This window comes from Embiotoca jacksoni, unplaced genomic scaffold (genome assembly GCF_022577435.1).
Source record: "Embiotoca jacksoni isolate LCO1_2020_lvr unplaced genomic scaffold, fEmbJac1.0.p SCAF_7, whole genome shotgun sequence".
NCBI classification, from domain to species: Eukaryota; Metazoa; Chordata; class Actinopteri; family Embiotocidae; genus Embiotoca; species Embiotoca jacksoni.
Genome location: NW_027185425.1, coordinates 7,174,411 through 7,191,910, shown reverse-complemented (window position 1 = coordinate 7,191,910; position 17,500 = coordinate 7,174,411). Strand labels below are relative to the sequence as shown.

The 17,500-nt window shown below is 40.2% G+C and overlaps 2 protein-coding genes across 2 annotated transcripts in view; both read left to right on the top strand.

Moving 5' to 3' along the window:
- Positions 1-12,739, top strand: part of cpne4b (copine IVb) — a 20,269-nt gene extending 7,530 nt beyond the window's left edge. The window contains exons 3-16 of the mRNA XM_069176295.1: positions 1-89; positions 2,686-2,757; positions 2,993-3,067; positions 3,701-3,784; positions 3,873-3,962; positions 5,728-5,826; positions 6,002-6,088; positions 6,788-6,847; positions 7,030-7,163; positions 7,385-7,439; positions 7,644-7,695; positions 8,285-8,418; positions 8,873-9,109; positions 11,795-12,739. The exon at positions 1-89 is cut by the window's left edge and continues 91 nt beyond it. Of these exons, the coding sequence (XP_069032396.1) occupies positions 1-89; positions 2,686-2,757; positions 2,993-3,067; positions 3,701-3,784; positions 3,873-3,962; positions 5,728-5,826; positions 6,002-6,088; positions 6,788-6,847; positions 7,030-7,163; positions 7,385-7,439; positions 7,644-7,695; positions 8,285-8,418; positions 8,873-9,109; positions 11,795-11,926 (1,400 nt within the window). The 3' untranslated portion in view covers positions 11,927-12,739. The remainder of the gene's footprint in view (positions 90-2,685; positions 2,758-2,992; positions 3,068-3,700; positions 3,785-3,872; positions 3,963-5,727; positions 5,827-6,001; positions 6,089-6,787; positions 6,848-7,029; positions 7,164-7,384; positions 7,440-7,643; positions 7,696-8,284; positions 8,419-8,872; positions 9,110-11,794) is intronic.
- A 1,234-nt stretch (positions 12,740-13,973) lies between these two features.
- Positions 13,974-17,500, top strand: part of mrpl3 (mitochondrial ribosomal protein L3) — a 9,265-nt gene continuing 5,738 nt past the window's right edge. Inside the window, exons 1-4 of the mRNA XM_069176793.1 lie at positions 13,974-14,190; positions 15,679-15,860; positions 15,947-16,038; positions 16,982-17,080. Of these exons, the coding sequence (XP_069032894.1) occupies positions 14,117-14,190; positions 15,679-15,860; positions 15,947-16,038; positions 16,982-17,080 (447 nt within the window). The 5' untranslated portion in view covers positions 13,974-14,116. The remainder of the gene's footprint in view (positions 14,191-15,678; positions 15,861-15,946; positions 16,039-16,981; positions 17,081-17,500) is intronic.

Below are 17,500 nucleotides of genomic sequence, written 5' to 3'. Positions count from 1 at the left end.
TCCGCTTTGAACTTCACGATATCAGCTCTGGCAACAATGGCCTCCGTGATGCCGACTTCCTGGGAGCCATGGAGTGTACCTTAGGACAGGTCAGTGTCCTCTGCCTGTTTAGGGAGCATGTATACAGCAAGCCAGTTGATGAAGAAGAGTGGTTTGACAGATAAATACAAACATAGTGAAAAAGTGAATAAGTGAAAAATCATAACACAAAATTCTGTACACTTGATAAAATCACACCATTTTACATATGATTCATAAACACTCTTTGTTATTACGGTGTCTCTCCAGTGAATACTATTCAATGAAATAAACAGCTCCTACATGTTAAGCTTATATGACTGAATAGGTTGCTGCACTATAGCTAAATTGTGTGTGGGAGTAAAGTTATAAGTTTATATGGTACACATGTTGTTTACCATAAGAATCAGAAGTGTGCGTATGATATCAGTATATTTCCACAGGTGAATGCATTTATGTGCATCAGTGAGTGCACTTTTAAACAGCAGGTTGCACTGAACCTCACATATACTTGGTGTTTTATTTACTGCAAGTCTGTTTTAGAGCTGTACATGCTTGAAAGCAGAGTGCATGATTTATGGTTGGGAATTAATGTCTGGAGTATATAATCCTTTGTAAAGTTCACTGAGCATGTCAGGATGTTAACGATACATATCGGGTAATGTGTAATTTAATTAGGGTGAAGAGTCAACTTTAGTTGTGGAAGGAATCCTAATGTCATCTTTCACTTGAGGTCGGCTGCTGTCACTATCTGCATGTACTGTGCTTTCTATGTCCTTGAGTCCTTACCTACATAGAGCCCCAAGGGTGCATCAAACTGTTTGCCAAGCATTTATGCGTGCATATGCTTAACTACATAGCCTTGTCGCTCACTTAATGAGTTGTCGCCACTCTTAATGACGTGGTTTTAATCAATATTTAAAGATTTGCTTCATTTACTTCATTCACTCAATATCCAAGAGCATTTTAAAAGAAAATTGTTAGTTGTTAAAAAGTTGATTTCATGGAATTACCATCTCCTTAAAAGTCCAGTCTGCTGTGCAGGGGGGGTGAAAGTATTTACTTTCACTTCTTGTTGTCAGAGACATTATCTGCAACACAAAGATGGTGGATTTACAACAGTGAGATAACAGACACGAAAGAGGAGATGTTGAAGTCGAGAGAGGTTGACTGAAATGGAATAACATGTTGCCAAGATTTTGTCTGGGTGTGAACAGCAACATTCTTGAGTCTATTGTTATCCAGGGCTTTGTTTAAAAAAAAGACAACATTATCTCAGTGTAATAAGAAAGCGCCAAAGGTGTGCGTGAGGATTTCAGTAACTGGTTGTAACTGATCTATTTATCGAGATCAGTTTAGAGAATAGTGAGACAGACAACAGAAAGATTTTGTGGTGGCTGAGTGTTACATACTTTAACTTAAGTGTCATCACTGGGAATTTAAGTGAGTGGAAAGGCTTGTCACAGACACATTGTGTCAGTAATATTGTCGCAGATTTCATGTAAGCCATCACATAAGACAAGGTATCAGGTTTAAAAGTGTTACAATCAATATTTTTATATCTACAATAGTCAGTGGACAACATATTAACATTACTGCTATGTTGTACAGCCACAGTCAGTTAAAACCCCCCCAAAAAACATTGTATACTATCACATATATCTATTATAATATTTATTATCATATATATATATTGATTAGCGACTAGCTATCTTTAATAGCTAAAGAGTACGATGTTTCAGGAGTTTTTGGAGATTAAATAAGAGCCAAAAAGAGGTTTGGTTGATATTCCCCCATGTCGACACAAGCACTCCTCTAATTTAATCCTAAAATTATGCCATACTTAATAGATGGCAAAAGGTGAAAATTACTCTAAGTGTTGTGTTAATAGATTTTCTTTATTGCCCTCAAGTGGCCAAAAGATATGTTATAAATTAAATAAAGTTGGTAACAAACAACATTTCCTTTGTTTTTCTTGCAATGATACTTAAAAAAATGTATATATAAAAAAAACAAAAACATTTTTATGTCAAAACTGAAAATTAAAAACACCTTCAGATCTGTGAACTTAATTAAATTATATATAGTTTTTCAGTCATAGATTGTCTCCACGCGTCAATTAAGAATATTGAAATGTGTATTGAGACATTTCAGTAATTAGTCCCAAATGCACAAAACGTGCGTATCAATTTTGCTCTTGAATAATAATAATAATTCATTTGAAAGCATTGGTAGATCATTGGAATCAAGATTTCACTTTGTATTTTTCTTTTGAGTTCCTAGATGCTATTGTTCTTTGTTGTTTCATTTTGTGTGTTTGTGTGGATATCCATTGTGTCTCACTGGCCCCCCTACTTTCAACCATGGACAGTCACTTCTTCCTCAGCAGGGACTTGTACAGCACCAGCCTAGAGCAAAATGTTTATGGGTGGAGACAACACCAGATTTCTCAGGAGCTGACAGATCAAAACAAGGCTACCAAGTCAGTGAAAATGTAATTTGACAGTCGGTGAGAAAGGTGACTCCATCATGCTTTGTGTCTACTGAATGTCTAAGCAGGTAGTTGAATTCTAACATTAAAGAAAAGTGCCAGGTAACACAAAGGAGACACTAACAGGCTTTTTTTTTTTTTCCGTTTCGTTTCGTTTCTGTTCCATTTTGTTTCAGATCGTCTCGCAGAGGAAACTGACCAAAGCTCTACTTAAACAGGGAAATACTTCAGGAAAGTCTTCCATAATGGTATGATACTATTTAAAAGTCAGCCCACCTCAGTTACACACACCTACATGGGCTCAAATCAAGCACACACCTCATCTTGCAGACACTCGGAGGATAATTAATTTGATGATGTTGCCTGTTCAATCTGTTCTGTGCCTCATTTCCATCTAATTTTCTCTCACATCCTTCCTTTACTTCTGTGTCTGTCTCTCCCTCTCTTCCTTTCAACCTTCCTCTTCTCGCTCTCCCTCTTTAGGTGACAGCAGAGGAGTTGTCTGGTAATGACGACTATGTTGAATTCTCATTCAGTGCTCGTAAACTAGATGACAAGGTTTGTGCGATTGTATGTATGTGCACTTATTATTAGTACTTATAATTATCGAAAAATGGCAAGGCTTTCTTTTAGATAAGAAAGGAAAATATTGTTGACATGAGTTTGTGCATGCATGGTGTCAAGCAAGTGCGTAGGTGGAGAAGCATGTGTTGTAGGATTTGATGATGAAGCAACTCACAATCCACAGAAGTACAATCTGGCATTAAAGGAGGCCTGCTGAGATAGGTGGGCACCTCCCCTCCCCAATAACCTCCTTTTATCTCACCAACCCCATGACATTCACAGATAACTATATTAATTTTCAGCCTCTACACACACACACACACACACACACACACACACACACACACACACACACACCACACACACACACACACACACACACACACACACACACACATCCATGGCCATGGATGACTAACCCAAACAAGTTGTGCCCGAGGGGAAAGATGGAAGAAAGCAAGGGAGGGCAGGATAAATTGGAGAGGACAGGAAAGGGATGGGTAGAAGAAACAAAAGAGAAAGAGAGGAAAACGGGGTGAAATAATGATTCTGTTAGTTTATGAATGATTTATGGTGATCAAAGGCAATCCTGAGGGAATGCCTTAAATGCGTGTTTTTTCTCTGAAGGACTTCTTCAGCAAGTCAGATCCTTTCCTGGAGATTTTTAGAATAAATGATGATGGGACTGAGTCGCTCGTGCACAGAACTGAGGTAATTACATGTACACACATGACTTGATTATTTCTGATCTGTGATTAATTATGGGTGTGCATTTAATGTGTGTATTGAATGTGCACAGACGGTCATGAACAACCTGAGCCCAGTTTGGAAATCCTGCAAAGTTTCCTTGAACACACTCTGCAGTGGAGACCATGAAAGGGAGCTAAAGGTGAGTTTGCACCTTCACACACTGCAAAGTTTTAAGCTGGTCAAAATAATGGCAACATTATTAACCTAATGGCAACATTATTAACCTTAAACAAAAGCTGCAACAATCTTTGCGTTGCAAAACCTTGACCGCAGCTCTCTTCATTATTTAAGTTCCCCCCAGTTCATTTAAAGGATCAAGGCCAAACAGCACCTGAACGCCTGCAGATGTCTTACTTCTTGTGCCCCATACAAAACATTTAGGCCTACTTCAGATCTCTAAAAATATATCTAGATTCATAAAACATAAGCAAAGTGCCACTTACCCACAAGATTATAATTAAGTAAAATGATGTGAGCAAGACTCAAAGCTGCCTCAATCAGAGCCATGAGTTCAGTTCCGGTGATGTGCTGTTTTTCCTGATCTCAATGTGTTGTTTAAAGAGCCACACGTATGTGAAAGGGCTCAGTGGTCATCTTAAAATCGTACCTTTACTTGTCAGAATAGATCTATGTGTGTGCCCGAAAGTGGTGGCTGCACATCAGCGGCAAACAGTTATTGTACCATGAATAAACATGAGCTTGCTCATTAAATATTCAGAGGCATCTTAACTCTGCATGGCTCCTGACAGCAGGAGAAAGGGCTCGCACACTCACAAACACACATGCACACCATCGGCGATGGTTTCCAGGGCTACCTGTTTAAAGTATCAGGGCTATAGTGAGAAATGGCAGGGCAGATATTTCTATTCAGACCACTGCTTTCTTTTCACCAGGGTTTGAACTGACCAATGCATAAATGCATAACCCTCCTCTGCAGTGTCTCGCTGTCTCTTCCTTTGTACTTCTCCGTACCCATTTCTCCAGCTCGCTACTTTTCTTTCCGTCTCTCCATCGGCCTCCTTCTCTCTCTCTCTCCTCTCTCTCTCTCTCTCTCTCTCTCTCTCTCTCTCTCCATCAGACAGTTAGCATTCAGTGAATGGTTCTTCATTTTTTCATTACTCTCAAGCACAGCTCTCAGCAACTTAAAGTGGAAGCACGGCTGCAAAAGCAAGCGCTCTCTCCCTCACACTGTCAAAAACACAAACACACATTTTCCACAGATGATCACACATAGACAAAAATGTCATGCATACACTTAAGGCGCAGGCTCTCAGCATCTGAAGTGGGAGACAGGAAATAAGGAGATTACTGATGGTCATTGCTTCTACTCCTGGGTTGTTGGATTGGTTCTGATGGCTAGTGTCCGGGTTGACCTTATGGACAAGAAGGTCACAGACTCTACAGCTAAATGACTCATTCACAGCCATTAAACCGTCACAGAACAGACAGGATTTTTCTGTGTCTCTTTGTTAATGAATGTCAAACTTTATTGGATATAATTCATTGTGGAAACTCCACCGGACAGCTCAAATATTGGTGCCTTTTGTAGCCTTTTGAAATTATAGCATTGGTTATTTTTCATGATGTGCTAAGCCTTGGCCTGCTGACCCTCGCTTGATTGAGGTAATTTATCTTGTCTAGTAGGTCCTTTGAGAGAAACAGACTATTACATCTAAACACAGACACACATCCATAAAGCTGCCTATTAAACCGCGTCGCTCTCAGCATCTTCAGATTAATATTTCACTGCTCCATTGCCCCCCCACCAACACCACCTTATCAATCATTCAGCATGGCATTTCCCTGCATGCCTAAGAGTGCATGTGTGTGTGCACGCTTAGATAACTATGTCGCAGCTGTGCTCTAACTCAATGAACGTGTGTTTGTGTATGTATCTGTTCCAGTGCACAGTTTGGGACTGGGACTCCAATGGAAAACATGACTTTATTGGGGAGTTTCAGACCACATTTAAGGAGTTGCAGGCAGAGCAGGAGGGCAAACAGGTACGAAAATGTACACGCATACTTCTGCACATTAGGTGAATGAGACGTGTACACAGTCAGTGTGGAGGTGTTTTTAATAGTCTTGCATCTTTATGTCCTGTACATGTAGTCATACAATTCCTTCTTTACTCCCTACACACTACCATAAGCTTAATTTTTGTGTGTTTTTGCCCAGATTCAATGGGAGTGCATCAACCCTAAATATCAGATGAAGAAGAAGAATTACAGAAACTCTGGTGTTGTCATTCTCAACCACTGTAAGGTGATGTAACACAATATAAAATCCTTGTAATTCCTGCAATACATTTCTGGTAATGTGTACTTTTCTGTGGTAACAAACGATTGTTCTCAGTATTCATGTATCTGTCAACGGATTGCTAAATTCATTGTTAATCCTCTAAAATGTCAGATAATAGTCTAAAAATTCCAAAACTCACATTGGCCTGAGTGGAAGGTGTGATCTTCAAATGAGTACTTTTGTCCCAGAAATATTTTTAAGCTGAAACATTTTAAATTTGCAATGATATAAAACTGAGAAAAGAAGCAAATCATCACAAATGAAAAGCAGGAACTAGGGAATTTTCCAACTCTTTCGATCAGTAAATTAATCGGCTTAATTATTTCAGCAATAATTTCAAGCATCACCACACTCTGAACACAATTACATTTAACCGCTTTTGCTTTTTTCTGTCATTCTCACTAAAAGGAATTCCCCCTCAATCATTATCTATTGATGTTTGATGCACATGGGTATACTGTATGTGTTGATAGAAGGGTGTATTCATGCATATGTGATCACGTGTTCATTGTATGTATTGTATCATATTGCTGAGAAGCGAGCATTCACCAGTTGTGGAAACACATCCCCTTACTACAACAATGAACACTGGCTATCTGTCTTTTCATATCGAATGAACAATTCATGACATGAAGCTTAAATTTGAATTTTCATTCCTGACAGATCATCAAAATGTATTCCTTCCTGGATTACATCATGGGAGGCTGCCAGATTCAGTTCACAGTACGTTCTCTCACATCTAATCTCCTTAGTATTCACAGTACATCGGTGTATCATTGCCTTTTAGTGCCCACTCATGCTGTGTGAGTGTGTGTGCGTGTGTGTGTGTGTGTGTGTGTGTGTGTGTGGTGTGTGTGTGTGTGTGTGTGTGTGTGTGTGTGTGTGTGTGCGTGCCTCTGTCCCAGGTGGCAATAGACTTTACGGCGTCCAATGGGGATCCCAGAAACAGCTGCTCCCTCCACTACATCCACCCCTATCAACCCAATGAGTACCTCAAAGCGCTGGTGGCAGTAGGAGAGATCTGCCAAGACTATGACAGGTAGAATTTACTCCATCAATCATCATTCTCCTAACGCTGACACATACACACATCCAGACACATACACACACTAGCGCTTCCCTCTGAGGATGAAATCCTTTGAGTAATGTCTGAAAGAAGGGATTTCAACCGACTCATTATGTAAAAAGTTTCTTAATTACAGTATTTCGCCATCGCTCTGTACTTTTCTCAATGAATCGTGTGTCTCGTTGTTTCTCTAGTGATAAAATGTTCCCTGCATTTGGTTTTGGAGCTCTGATACCACCTGAATTCAAGGTAGGATATTTGAGATGTGTGTTTGCAGTAGCAGAAGGAGATCTTGATAGTTTAGACTTAGATTTTCAGAAACCTTTTGGAGCTTGCTTTGGTTCAACATGAAAGGAGAACATATCTGTCAACCTGTAAATTGGACTGGACATGTTGTGCTGAGTGTTTAGTTTGTTGTGCCGGTAAAAGGCCCTGGTGTTTTCTGCCCTGAAGGTTTCGCATGATTTTGCTGTGAACTTTGATGAGGACAATCCTGAATGTGCTGGTGAGCTACCTCCCCCAACACACACACACACACACACACACACACACACAAACTTAACTTTTCTTATACAAACTCCTGGATTCACATGCACAGTTCATACATCACAGAACTCAAACAGTCCTACGGTATCACCGTTGTACGCCTCTCATCTCTCTCTAGCTGTCAGTCCCATATTTCTCCCGCTATGTCTTTCCCCTCCCTCTCTTTCTTCCTCTCACACATACAGATACACACAGGCATGCTCACAACTTTAACACACACGCTCATACACATACAGCTGGAAGATTTGTCACTATGCTGCAGGAAGTCTTTCAGGCGCTAAGATAGAGGAAAAACAACACTAATCTGTATGTGTGAAATGGGCTTTTGTGCTCCCCGCATAGCTGCTGTTCCTGACGCAAAGGTGTGTGCATCTTTGTGTGGACTTTAAGGGAATGCTGTTTGACAAATGCCCAGCTACCATAGAGTGCAATCACATGCGCAGAATCTCATTTATTTCTGCAGACACTTTTGCAAACAGACGAACTTTGACTTTGCATGGTCAGCGTAGTGCAATATACATTAGAGCCTGGATGTATGTGTGTTCCAGGGATCCAAGGTGTGGTGGAGGCCTACCAGAATTGCCTCCCGAAAATCCAGCTGTACGGGCCCACTAACATCGCCCCAATCATTCAGAAAGTGGCCTCTTCTGCCTCCGAGGAGATGCACACCAAAGAGGCCATGGTGAGAGAGAGAATGAGAAAGATTAAAAAATAGGACTGTGCCATTTTGTTCCTGTTGTTGTGACTGTTGTTGTTTGCACTGGCAGACAGGGAGAGGAGATAAAGACAAATAGCAATAAAAAGACAGAAAAGTGAGATATCAGAGGAGGTAGAAGATGAGGCGAAGATAAGCAAAAAGAGATGGATTTAAAAGAAGGGGGGGGATTGATTGATATTAATTTGATTACAGTCATCAATTTTAGAGCACAAATTCCTCTGTCCCTTAATGCCTACTGCTGCTTTCCGGCTCTCTGGTGGATTAGAATGAGTTTTATTCAAATTAGCCCCAGACAACTTTTAAGACATAGATTTCATTGAACTTCTATTCCTCCTTCCCCCCTGTCAACCACAACCCACCTCCCACCCTCCCACCCCCCACCCCCAACTCCACCCCCCTCCTCTACCTGCCCCACCAGGAATACTTTATCCTACTGATCCTGACAGACGGCGTCATCACTGACATGGCAGACACGCGGGAGGCCATTGTGCATGCTTCTCACCTGCCCATGTCTGTCATCATCGTTGGCGTGGGCAACGCAGACTTCACAGACATGCAGATACTGGATGGGGATGATGGGATCCTGCGTTCACCCAAGGGCGAGCCTGTCCTCCGCGACATCGTGCAGTTTGTCCCCTTCAAGGACTTCAAACACGTAGGTGGTGGTGGGGATTTTTTTCACCAGATGCTGTTTTCCAGCTGTTTTTGTACAATTAGTTTTTCTCCTTCTCCACAGCCAGCATCCGTGGCTACTAGATGGTCTATTTCAAAGCCTTCTCAACAACATAAAAGGGCATAGAAAATTTAAGAATCAATACGAATTTTACATCAGGGTCACAAAGGTATGAAAAGACTACTTACTTGAACCTGAAATTCTGTGCTGATATCAAACAATACTACTTTCAGTTTTTACAAATCCTATTTTCTTTTCTTTGTCTTCACAAAGCATCAAAAGTATGATTTAGAGCAGTGGTGGGTTTTGCCCATTAATCAGAGCTCTAGTAAAAACCAAGGTTTATACATGTTAATTTTACCCCAAATACATATATGCAGGTTTTTTGTAAATGTAAGTATGGGGTTGGTCTCAATAGAAACCAATATTAAAGGATTTAGATCTGGATTTGGGCCGAAAACAAACCCTATTTGGGAAACCCTTAATTATCAGTGCCCCCATGTGAAGACAAGCATAGAAACCACAGCTGCTGAGCTTTGTTTACCTAATTAAACAACAGCCAAATAGTATAATCTCCTTCATTCAAATAACAATTATCTCGCATTTTATTTAAACGCCATGGTTATTGTCTGTCTGACCAAAACAGATTTGTGTCTCACAAACACAAACAGTTGGCACTTTAATAGAAGCAGCATGCAACAGCACTTCCATTTAACCATAAATGAAGCAGCCCACTGTTTTTCTTACGTCTGTCTGCAAAACATGACTTTTATGAGTCATTTTAGAGCAAATGAGTATCAAAATATCAACATAAGCTGCTCTAAATCTGTCAGCTATTACTTACTAATATAATTACGTAAAAAAAAAAAAGATGACATGGGATACAGCTCTAAATCAATTCATCTAATTTGATTTATATTTTCAAGCTTTGACAAATCATGATTTTCCAAGCAGTAAAATTCTCACAGTTTCTCCCTCATACGGTAAACCAGCACCGGCATTTTGAAAAGTTCCCTACCATGGCTTTATTTCTGTGTGCATGTACTTATCTATCTTTGCCAGGACCTATTTGAGGATTATTAATGAGGACATTTTGGGCATTTTTAGCACTCACACTTGGGAATGACGGAGTGATTTCTGGTGTAAGAGTGTATGTGTGTGTGTGTGTGTGTGTGTGTGTGCACGTGTGTGTGTGCACGTGTGTGTGTGTGTGCGTGTGCGTGTGCATGTTGGAGAGAATTACTGCATTCAAGGGGTAGCGAGTGTGTGGGTGTAATATGCTTGGTGTGCTCGTCAAAACACATCAGAACACAACATCTCGTGCTTGTGGGTGAATTTGTGTGTGTGTGTGTTCATATCTCTCTCTCGGATGGCAATATTTTTGCCTGGCTTTGGCCAGATGTGTTTGGCTGGGTCTGTTATGGTGAGTTCGATCTGTGACAGGTCGGGAAATTAACCAATTATATTCTGTCTAAACAGTTAGCGAAAGGAAGGGTGTTAGGAAACAGAGGAAGGAGTGGTAACACACAGTATAAACAAAAGTATATAGAGATAGATAGAGAGACTGACAGAGGAGAGGTGAAGCATAAATGAGGACGGATGAGGAAGAGCGGATGGAGAGAGACAGCCCGCTCGTTTGTGGTGGTGTTGGCAGGGGGGGGGGGGGTCAACAGAAGACCGGAGCTAAAGACAAAAGGGAGCGAGGGAGTGTGTGACAGAGGTGGAGAGGTGATTTTCTGCTCTGTCGTTTCTTTTCAGAAGGGATTAGCAGGACGGAGCTGCTGGGTGACAGGCAGAGTGGGGGATAACAGGTAGATAGGAGCGGAGGAGAGAGAGAGAAGGAGGGAGGGTAGAAATGAGAGGAGGATGAGTGGTGAAAAGGTTGGGGTGGGTGCACTTTGATGATGCATTGTCTCCGGGATTTATGAGACGGAGTACGACAGAGTCTCTGACTTTGAGGATTCAGAAGTATGTGTGTGTGCATGTGTGTGATAGAGAGCTGTGGCAGCATGTGTGTGCATGCAGACAAGTGGCTGAATGGTCTAATTTTTACGACGTGCATGCTGGTGGCAAACAGCTCTGATTATTTAGTTGTAATCCATTTGGTTTTTATCATTAGTATGAGTGTTTTCTAATATAAACTTATACTTTTTTCTAAGAACAGTAGCTCCCGCCAGAAAAAGAAAAAAAAAATGTCATCAAAATTTTGAAATGTTTTCTTGAGCCTGCAGTTACCAGAGACCCTTGTAATTGTACCCCGATTGAAAAAGCATTTTTTTTCTGATAGAAAATCGATAGAGCAAATAGCCACAAACATATAGTCCACAACTGGAATATATGCTAATTATGGACTCACAGTAGAAATTGTAGTACTGTGCACGCTCATTCACTTTTGTATAGTGTAAAGAGAGTGCTTTTCTGCAGAATCTGACAGGATGTGATGTATTTTTCTCTTGTCCCATTTCGGTGCACACATATACTGTACAGATACCAAGCTATGGTAGAGAACAAAAGGTGAAAGTAGGGATGTTTTTGAGGTCGTCAGACATCACATCAGTCTCACAGAAGGCTCAACAGTAAATTCTCTCATCTTAGAATCAGGCATGCTGGTGATGTGTGTGTATCTGTGACCCGTGTCCTCCTTTCTCTCTCTGTCTGTATTTCCAGGCCTCCCCAGCTGCCCTGGCTAAGAGTGTGCTCGCAGAAGTCCCTAACCAGGTGGTAGACTACTACAATGCGAAAGGAATTAAACCCAAGTGTATGTCGGACTACGAGTCCACAAGAACCTTCAGCCCCTGACAATGGACTACGAGCACACAATTCCACATACAAACATATATATAAATTATATATAAATATATACATTTAAGTACTGTATAATACATATACATGTCCAAAAGCACAAGCACACATACACAAACATGTACACACAACAATACTACATACAGTAGTCTAGCTCAGAGAATTAGTTTGTTCTGGTGAAACAATTTGAACTACTCCATTGATGAATATTGCATGTTTGGCCACAATGGCATCACCTGGGAACTTATAACTATGTACTGTATACTGGAAATCTATTTATAGAAATAAGAACAGTCTTCTGAACCAGCATGCAACTCAGACCATAGCCCACTGAAAGAAATGACACTCCTACCTTATTTAGATAACTAGCAAGTACATAGACTAAAAGATCTGTGAGTAGAAAAGTCAAAATATGAGACTACTTAACTTGAAATGCTTAGAGTTAGAATTTGCAAACGTTACTTAAGGGAATGATAACATTCCCGTTAGTGTGCTGCATAAATGCATGAATAATTCAGCTCCCGCTTATATCCAATCTCTAGTAGCCGCTTGCTAGTTCTGAAATAAAGTATCTCTGTCATTTGTAGGAGTTTTAGGGTTGTCTTGGGTGTTCTGGGTTATTTTCTACAGATTTGTTTGAGATTTTGCTAAATGGAAATGAACAACTAAATAATTGTAATTTCTTAATAACCTTCTTACATTGTAAAGAGTTTTGGGAGAATAGACAAGTGGTAGACACTCATCTGTGAGCTGAAAATCGTTTTCTGTATTCTGCATGTTGATTACAATAAACACACTTTGGTTTTCTCATTTCAGTGTGATCTGAGCTTTGTGTCTGTGTGTGTGTGTTTGTATTTGTTGTCACAGTCACATTATGGAGGCTGACCCTCTCAACGAGAGTGTCTTTGTGGTAAACCATAAAGGATTGCCAGTTATGTTGCAGTTTGGTGTTGTGGTTATAGTTTAGAAAAGATAACCTCCACAAGTAGTCAATGTCTTTCTAATGGACAAAAAAAACAACTGTGCGTGTGTGATTGCATGCATGCTGTAATCTAAAAACACAGGTAGCCTGGCAACCCGTTGGTTGGTCAATGAGCTTCTGTCTGTTTGCCACTGAAAATAGTCAATTTGAATTTGCAGACCCACAGAGAGCAGAAATTACACATTACTCTGTCTCTCGTGGACAGCCGTGCCTCATTTTTGAATGAACTGGAACTCCACACACAATAGTTCTAAGTACTACACATACACATACAAATAAAACTGTGAGCCCACAGACACCTTCATTGACAAGAGCTTTCTTTCACTTATTCCCAGACGCACATTAAAATACAAGAATAAATTATTTCACTAATCTCCATACAGTTAATTGGGATGAAACAAAGTTGTGCTGTCCGGAGAGTACACTCCATACTTTCCTGAGTCTTTGACAGTCTGATTAGTATTCAACACATGAACCTCCTGATATCGGTTTCTCTATCAGACACCCACATCAGAAGAGTTACACTGGCAGAGGCTGAGAGGACCAGGTTCATAGCAGCTGGGTTGTTTTTGGCAAATAGCCTATGTGATAGTTGCAGTAGAGGTAGACAGATAACATGGGTAAGCAGGGGATGACATGCAGGAAAGGTTCAGTTGAGTCGAACCAGGGACTTGGAAATAACTACTTAAACTGAACAAAAATACTACTGGAGGCTACATTTATTCAGCTCTCTTCTATTCTGTTGTAAAATGTAAAATAATTCCTTCAGCAAAAATGTCATGTTTAATTCAATAGCAATAATAATAATGACAATAAAATTTCAAAATAGTTTAATTATTCATGCATTTCATAAAACTCAGAAACATATGCATTTAAAACTCTTTCTGTGTCTCTGACTGAATTAGATTTTTTTTTTAAAATACAATTATATCTTTGATATTGGGTTTGTGAATATTCAATTCATTAGGTTATCAAGGTCTACCAAAACAAACAAACAAAACAAAAAAAACATAGTTGTGCGGAACCTTTGTCATGAGCCTCATTACTGCGGAACTATCTTGGTCAGGTACCGGAAGTATCCAAGGGTGACATTTAGGGCAGGACGAAAACGAAGGCATGTGTGTTTATGTTTAGCGACGCCACGTCCTCCTAGTTTACGTGTAACTTCATCTATATATGTATAACTGCGTACATTAAGGCGCACAATGGCAACGTGGGGCTGTCGGCTTCTTCTCCAGCGGGGAACTCGTCTCATTTCTCCGCGTGCAGCAGCCGAAAGGTAACGATGCTAACCGGCTAGATGTGCTAATCTAACATAGGTTCGCTCTGTTCAGTGACCTTAACGCACTTAAAATGCCTCTACTGTCCGTGTGATGGTGTGGACCTCCTGCTCGTTACGCATCAGGAAGGACTCTGCAGATGTTCAGGAGATCTGAAGCAGCGAGGCATGTTTCAGTGTAGACTACAGGGACGGGTGGAAACGGGCAAATTCAAATGTCACGATAGTCTTGACCAAATACCTTGATATCGACAGGGCAACGATATTACGGGCATTTTGAGATCATATTTACATAATAAGATTTTTGATAAATAATCACCAGTAATGTGGTTATGGCAACTAAGTTGGTAAAGGCAAATAATAGAACAGCAGTCTGGTAGATTCAGAAAACCACATCACTTTACTATAAAGCAGCCTTTTAAAACCAGTAAAAAAAAAAAAAACAATTATGTCATGATAAGATATCCAAAATCTAAGACAATATCTACTCTCGTTACTGTGCAATAGTAATGAGAGTAGATATGACCCAGCCCTCGTAGATTACGCATTGAATAGATACATTAGCGCTGAAATGATGATGTTCAGAGAATTAAGCAGCAATAATTTTGACAATTAAGCAAACAAAATTGCCAGCTGTTTGCAATTTTGTTTGTTTGTACCTTGAATGTGTTTAAGGGTGGACTGCTGTTCGCAAGACACATTTAGCTGTTTGAGGATGTCACCTTGCACAATGGTTAGTGTTGTTACTGATTATTAGAAAAGACACCGACCGCTCTAATTGACGGTGCTGCTCTGGAGAAGATGGGAGAAATTGACAAAACGGGATATTTTCTTGTGTCAGGTTCACATATTAAATCTGCATTAACCACCTGACCCTCTCATTTTTGTCTCTCATCACGACTAAAAACTCAAGCGTTGCACGTCATTCACTATTGTTATTCATGTTTTTAAGACGTTAAAAAATTATACCCAGCTTTGAAAAAGCCAGCAGTCAAAATGGAAATACAGAGTTGTTGCCGTGGAGATACGATACTTTACTCCTCTGTTGCTTTGGTGTAAACTGGCAGGTTTCAGAATGATGGCGATTGGGGATTTGCTAGTGGTTGCAAATCGTCTTGTTGCGAATCTTCTGTCTGATCTCGGCCTAACTGTTCTGTTGATCGACTGAAAATCAATAGCTGTCGAGTCTGATGATTGATTAATTGCTTGAGTCACTTTTTAAATGGAAAAAAATAAAAAGATAATCTGATTCTAGATTCTTAAATGTGAATATTTTCTGGTTGCTTTATCCCTTCATGACGGTCAACTGAATGGTTGTTTTTTTTTTTGCAGTGGACAAAACAAAAACATTTAAGACTGTACCTTAGGCTTTGGGAAACATTTGTCGATATTTTTAAGCTTTGTGTTTACCCCTCATTAGTCTCACTCCGGACATAAGTGATGGTCCTGCTAATTCTTCCCGATTCTCTGATTTCTTTTCTCTTGCAGTCCGGCCCAGTTGGCAGGTTGCATCAGAACAGTGAAGACCACAACATGGTTTGATGAGCACCTCACCAAGGACAACCAGAAGTACATGAGGAAGAGCCTGGCACAGGAATACAGACAACAGACGGCTGAAAAGCTCAACCCGCTCAAAGACGAGCCGTGGCAGCGACATGAGTGGACAGAGGGTAGGAGCCGTGATTAGTCAGAGATGTGTCTTGCCATGAGTCCTCTTCCTGTTATCTTTCACAGCATCTTTTCGTTCTCTCCCCAGGGAGTCGGAGAGTGGGGTTAGTTGCCGTCAAGTTGGGGATGGCTCCTATCTGGACGAAAACAGGAGAAAGACACGTCATCACCATGTTACAGGTAACACACAGACAGGCACATCTGTTTCTGCCGTGACTTAGCTTTGCCCCCAAATCACTGCCGGTATTCTTCAGGAGTCATAATGTATGTTTATGTTTGTTATATATAATGAAATCACTAGCAGGCTTAAAAAAAAAAAAAAAGGAAGTCAAAGAAATTTGATTTCTCGGTGGAATGTGGAGGAAGAATAGCAAATATTGAACATCTTTAAGTCTCACCTGCAGGCTTTGATTGTGCATTTGAAATTCCTCCGTGGTCCTGAGCACTCCTGTGAAGCAAGGTGTGAAACGGCAGATATTTGACGTCAGGTTCATTCCGATCACGTTTTAATCTCATCGACTAATCTTTCAGTAAAGCACGGCCGTGTGCGTTCGCGCTGCTCTTTATTGATCATGACATACTGCAGTGGGAAGCATACCAAACTACAATTTCAGTGTCAGTAAAATGTCAGATAAATATTTAAATTTTTTTCATCACTTTCCTTTAATATCCGATCCAAAGCCTCACAGCAACTAATATCCCTTCTGCTCATTTACTTTGGTCATATTTAGTCATTTTCTTTCCATCCTGAAACTAATGGTTTGTGCAAAGAATGATAAGTAGAACTCTGAATTGTACTTTCTCAGGACTCCCACCACTTGAACTTTTTGGTACATTTATTGGTGTCATCAATGTCTGATGTAATGCAGAATGTCTGTGATGTCGTCCTATTGTAATTCACTCAAAATGTTGTAATAATGAGGCATTATGAATTAACCCTGTGGCTGGGTGTTAATATTTTACACTAGGAACTTCCACCTCACTATGTATGTTCTGTTATCTATTTATGTTGTAGCTCAGGAGGATGAGGTGGCGCAGTGAAAACTGCAGTCAGACTACTGTTCAGTTGAATACTGTTGCCACGCTGTCATCCTGTTTGTAAATGCAGCATCTGTTTTTCCAGGTGCAGGACTGCCATGTATTAAAGTGCCTGTCCAAAGAAGAATATGATGGACACACAGCTGCTCTCCTCGTAGGGGGGAAAAACGTATCACCATTCCAAGTAAGACTTTGTTCAAAAGAGTATTAAAAAAAGACATCTCATGTATCTCAGTGACTTTGACTTTGTACGATGTTCCTTTGAAAATGTTCTGCTATAAGTGACCACTTTTACTGAAGCTTTCATTTGGTTCATTTTGCGAGGCTCAATTTTCTTTGACAGATAAGGTTTAGAAATGTGACAAGCGTTACATTGCTTTGAATGAACAATAACATAATCAAGGAAAACTGAAATGGCCTGCACATGAATGACAGTTTTTCACTGTTTTATTGAAGCTTATTTATTTTTCCTCTTGTCGAGCTGCGCTGCGTGTTTACACAGGCGCTGAGCAATTGCAACAGTTTTGTTAAAGTGTTGAATTTGTTCTGAATTGTAACACCTCATTCAATCATACGAGCCTCAGCCGTCTTAATATTAGCAGAG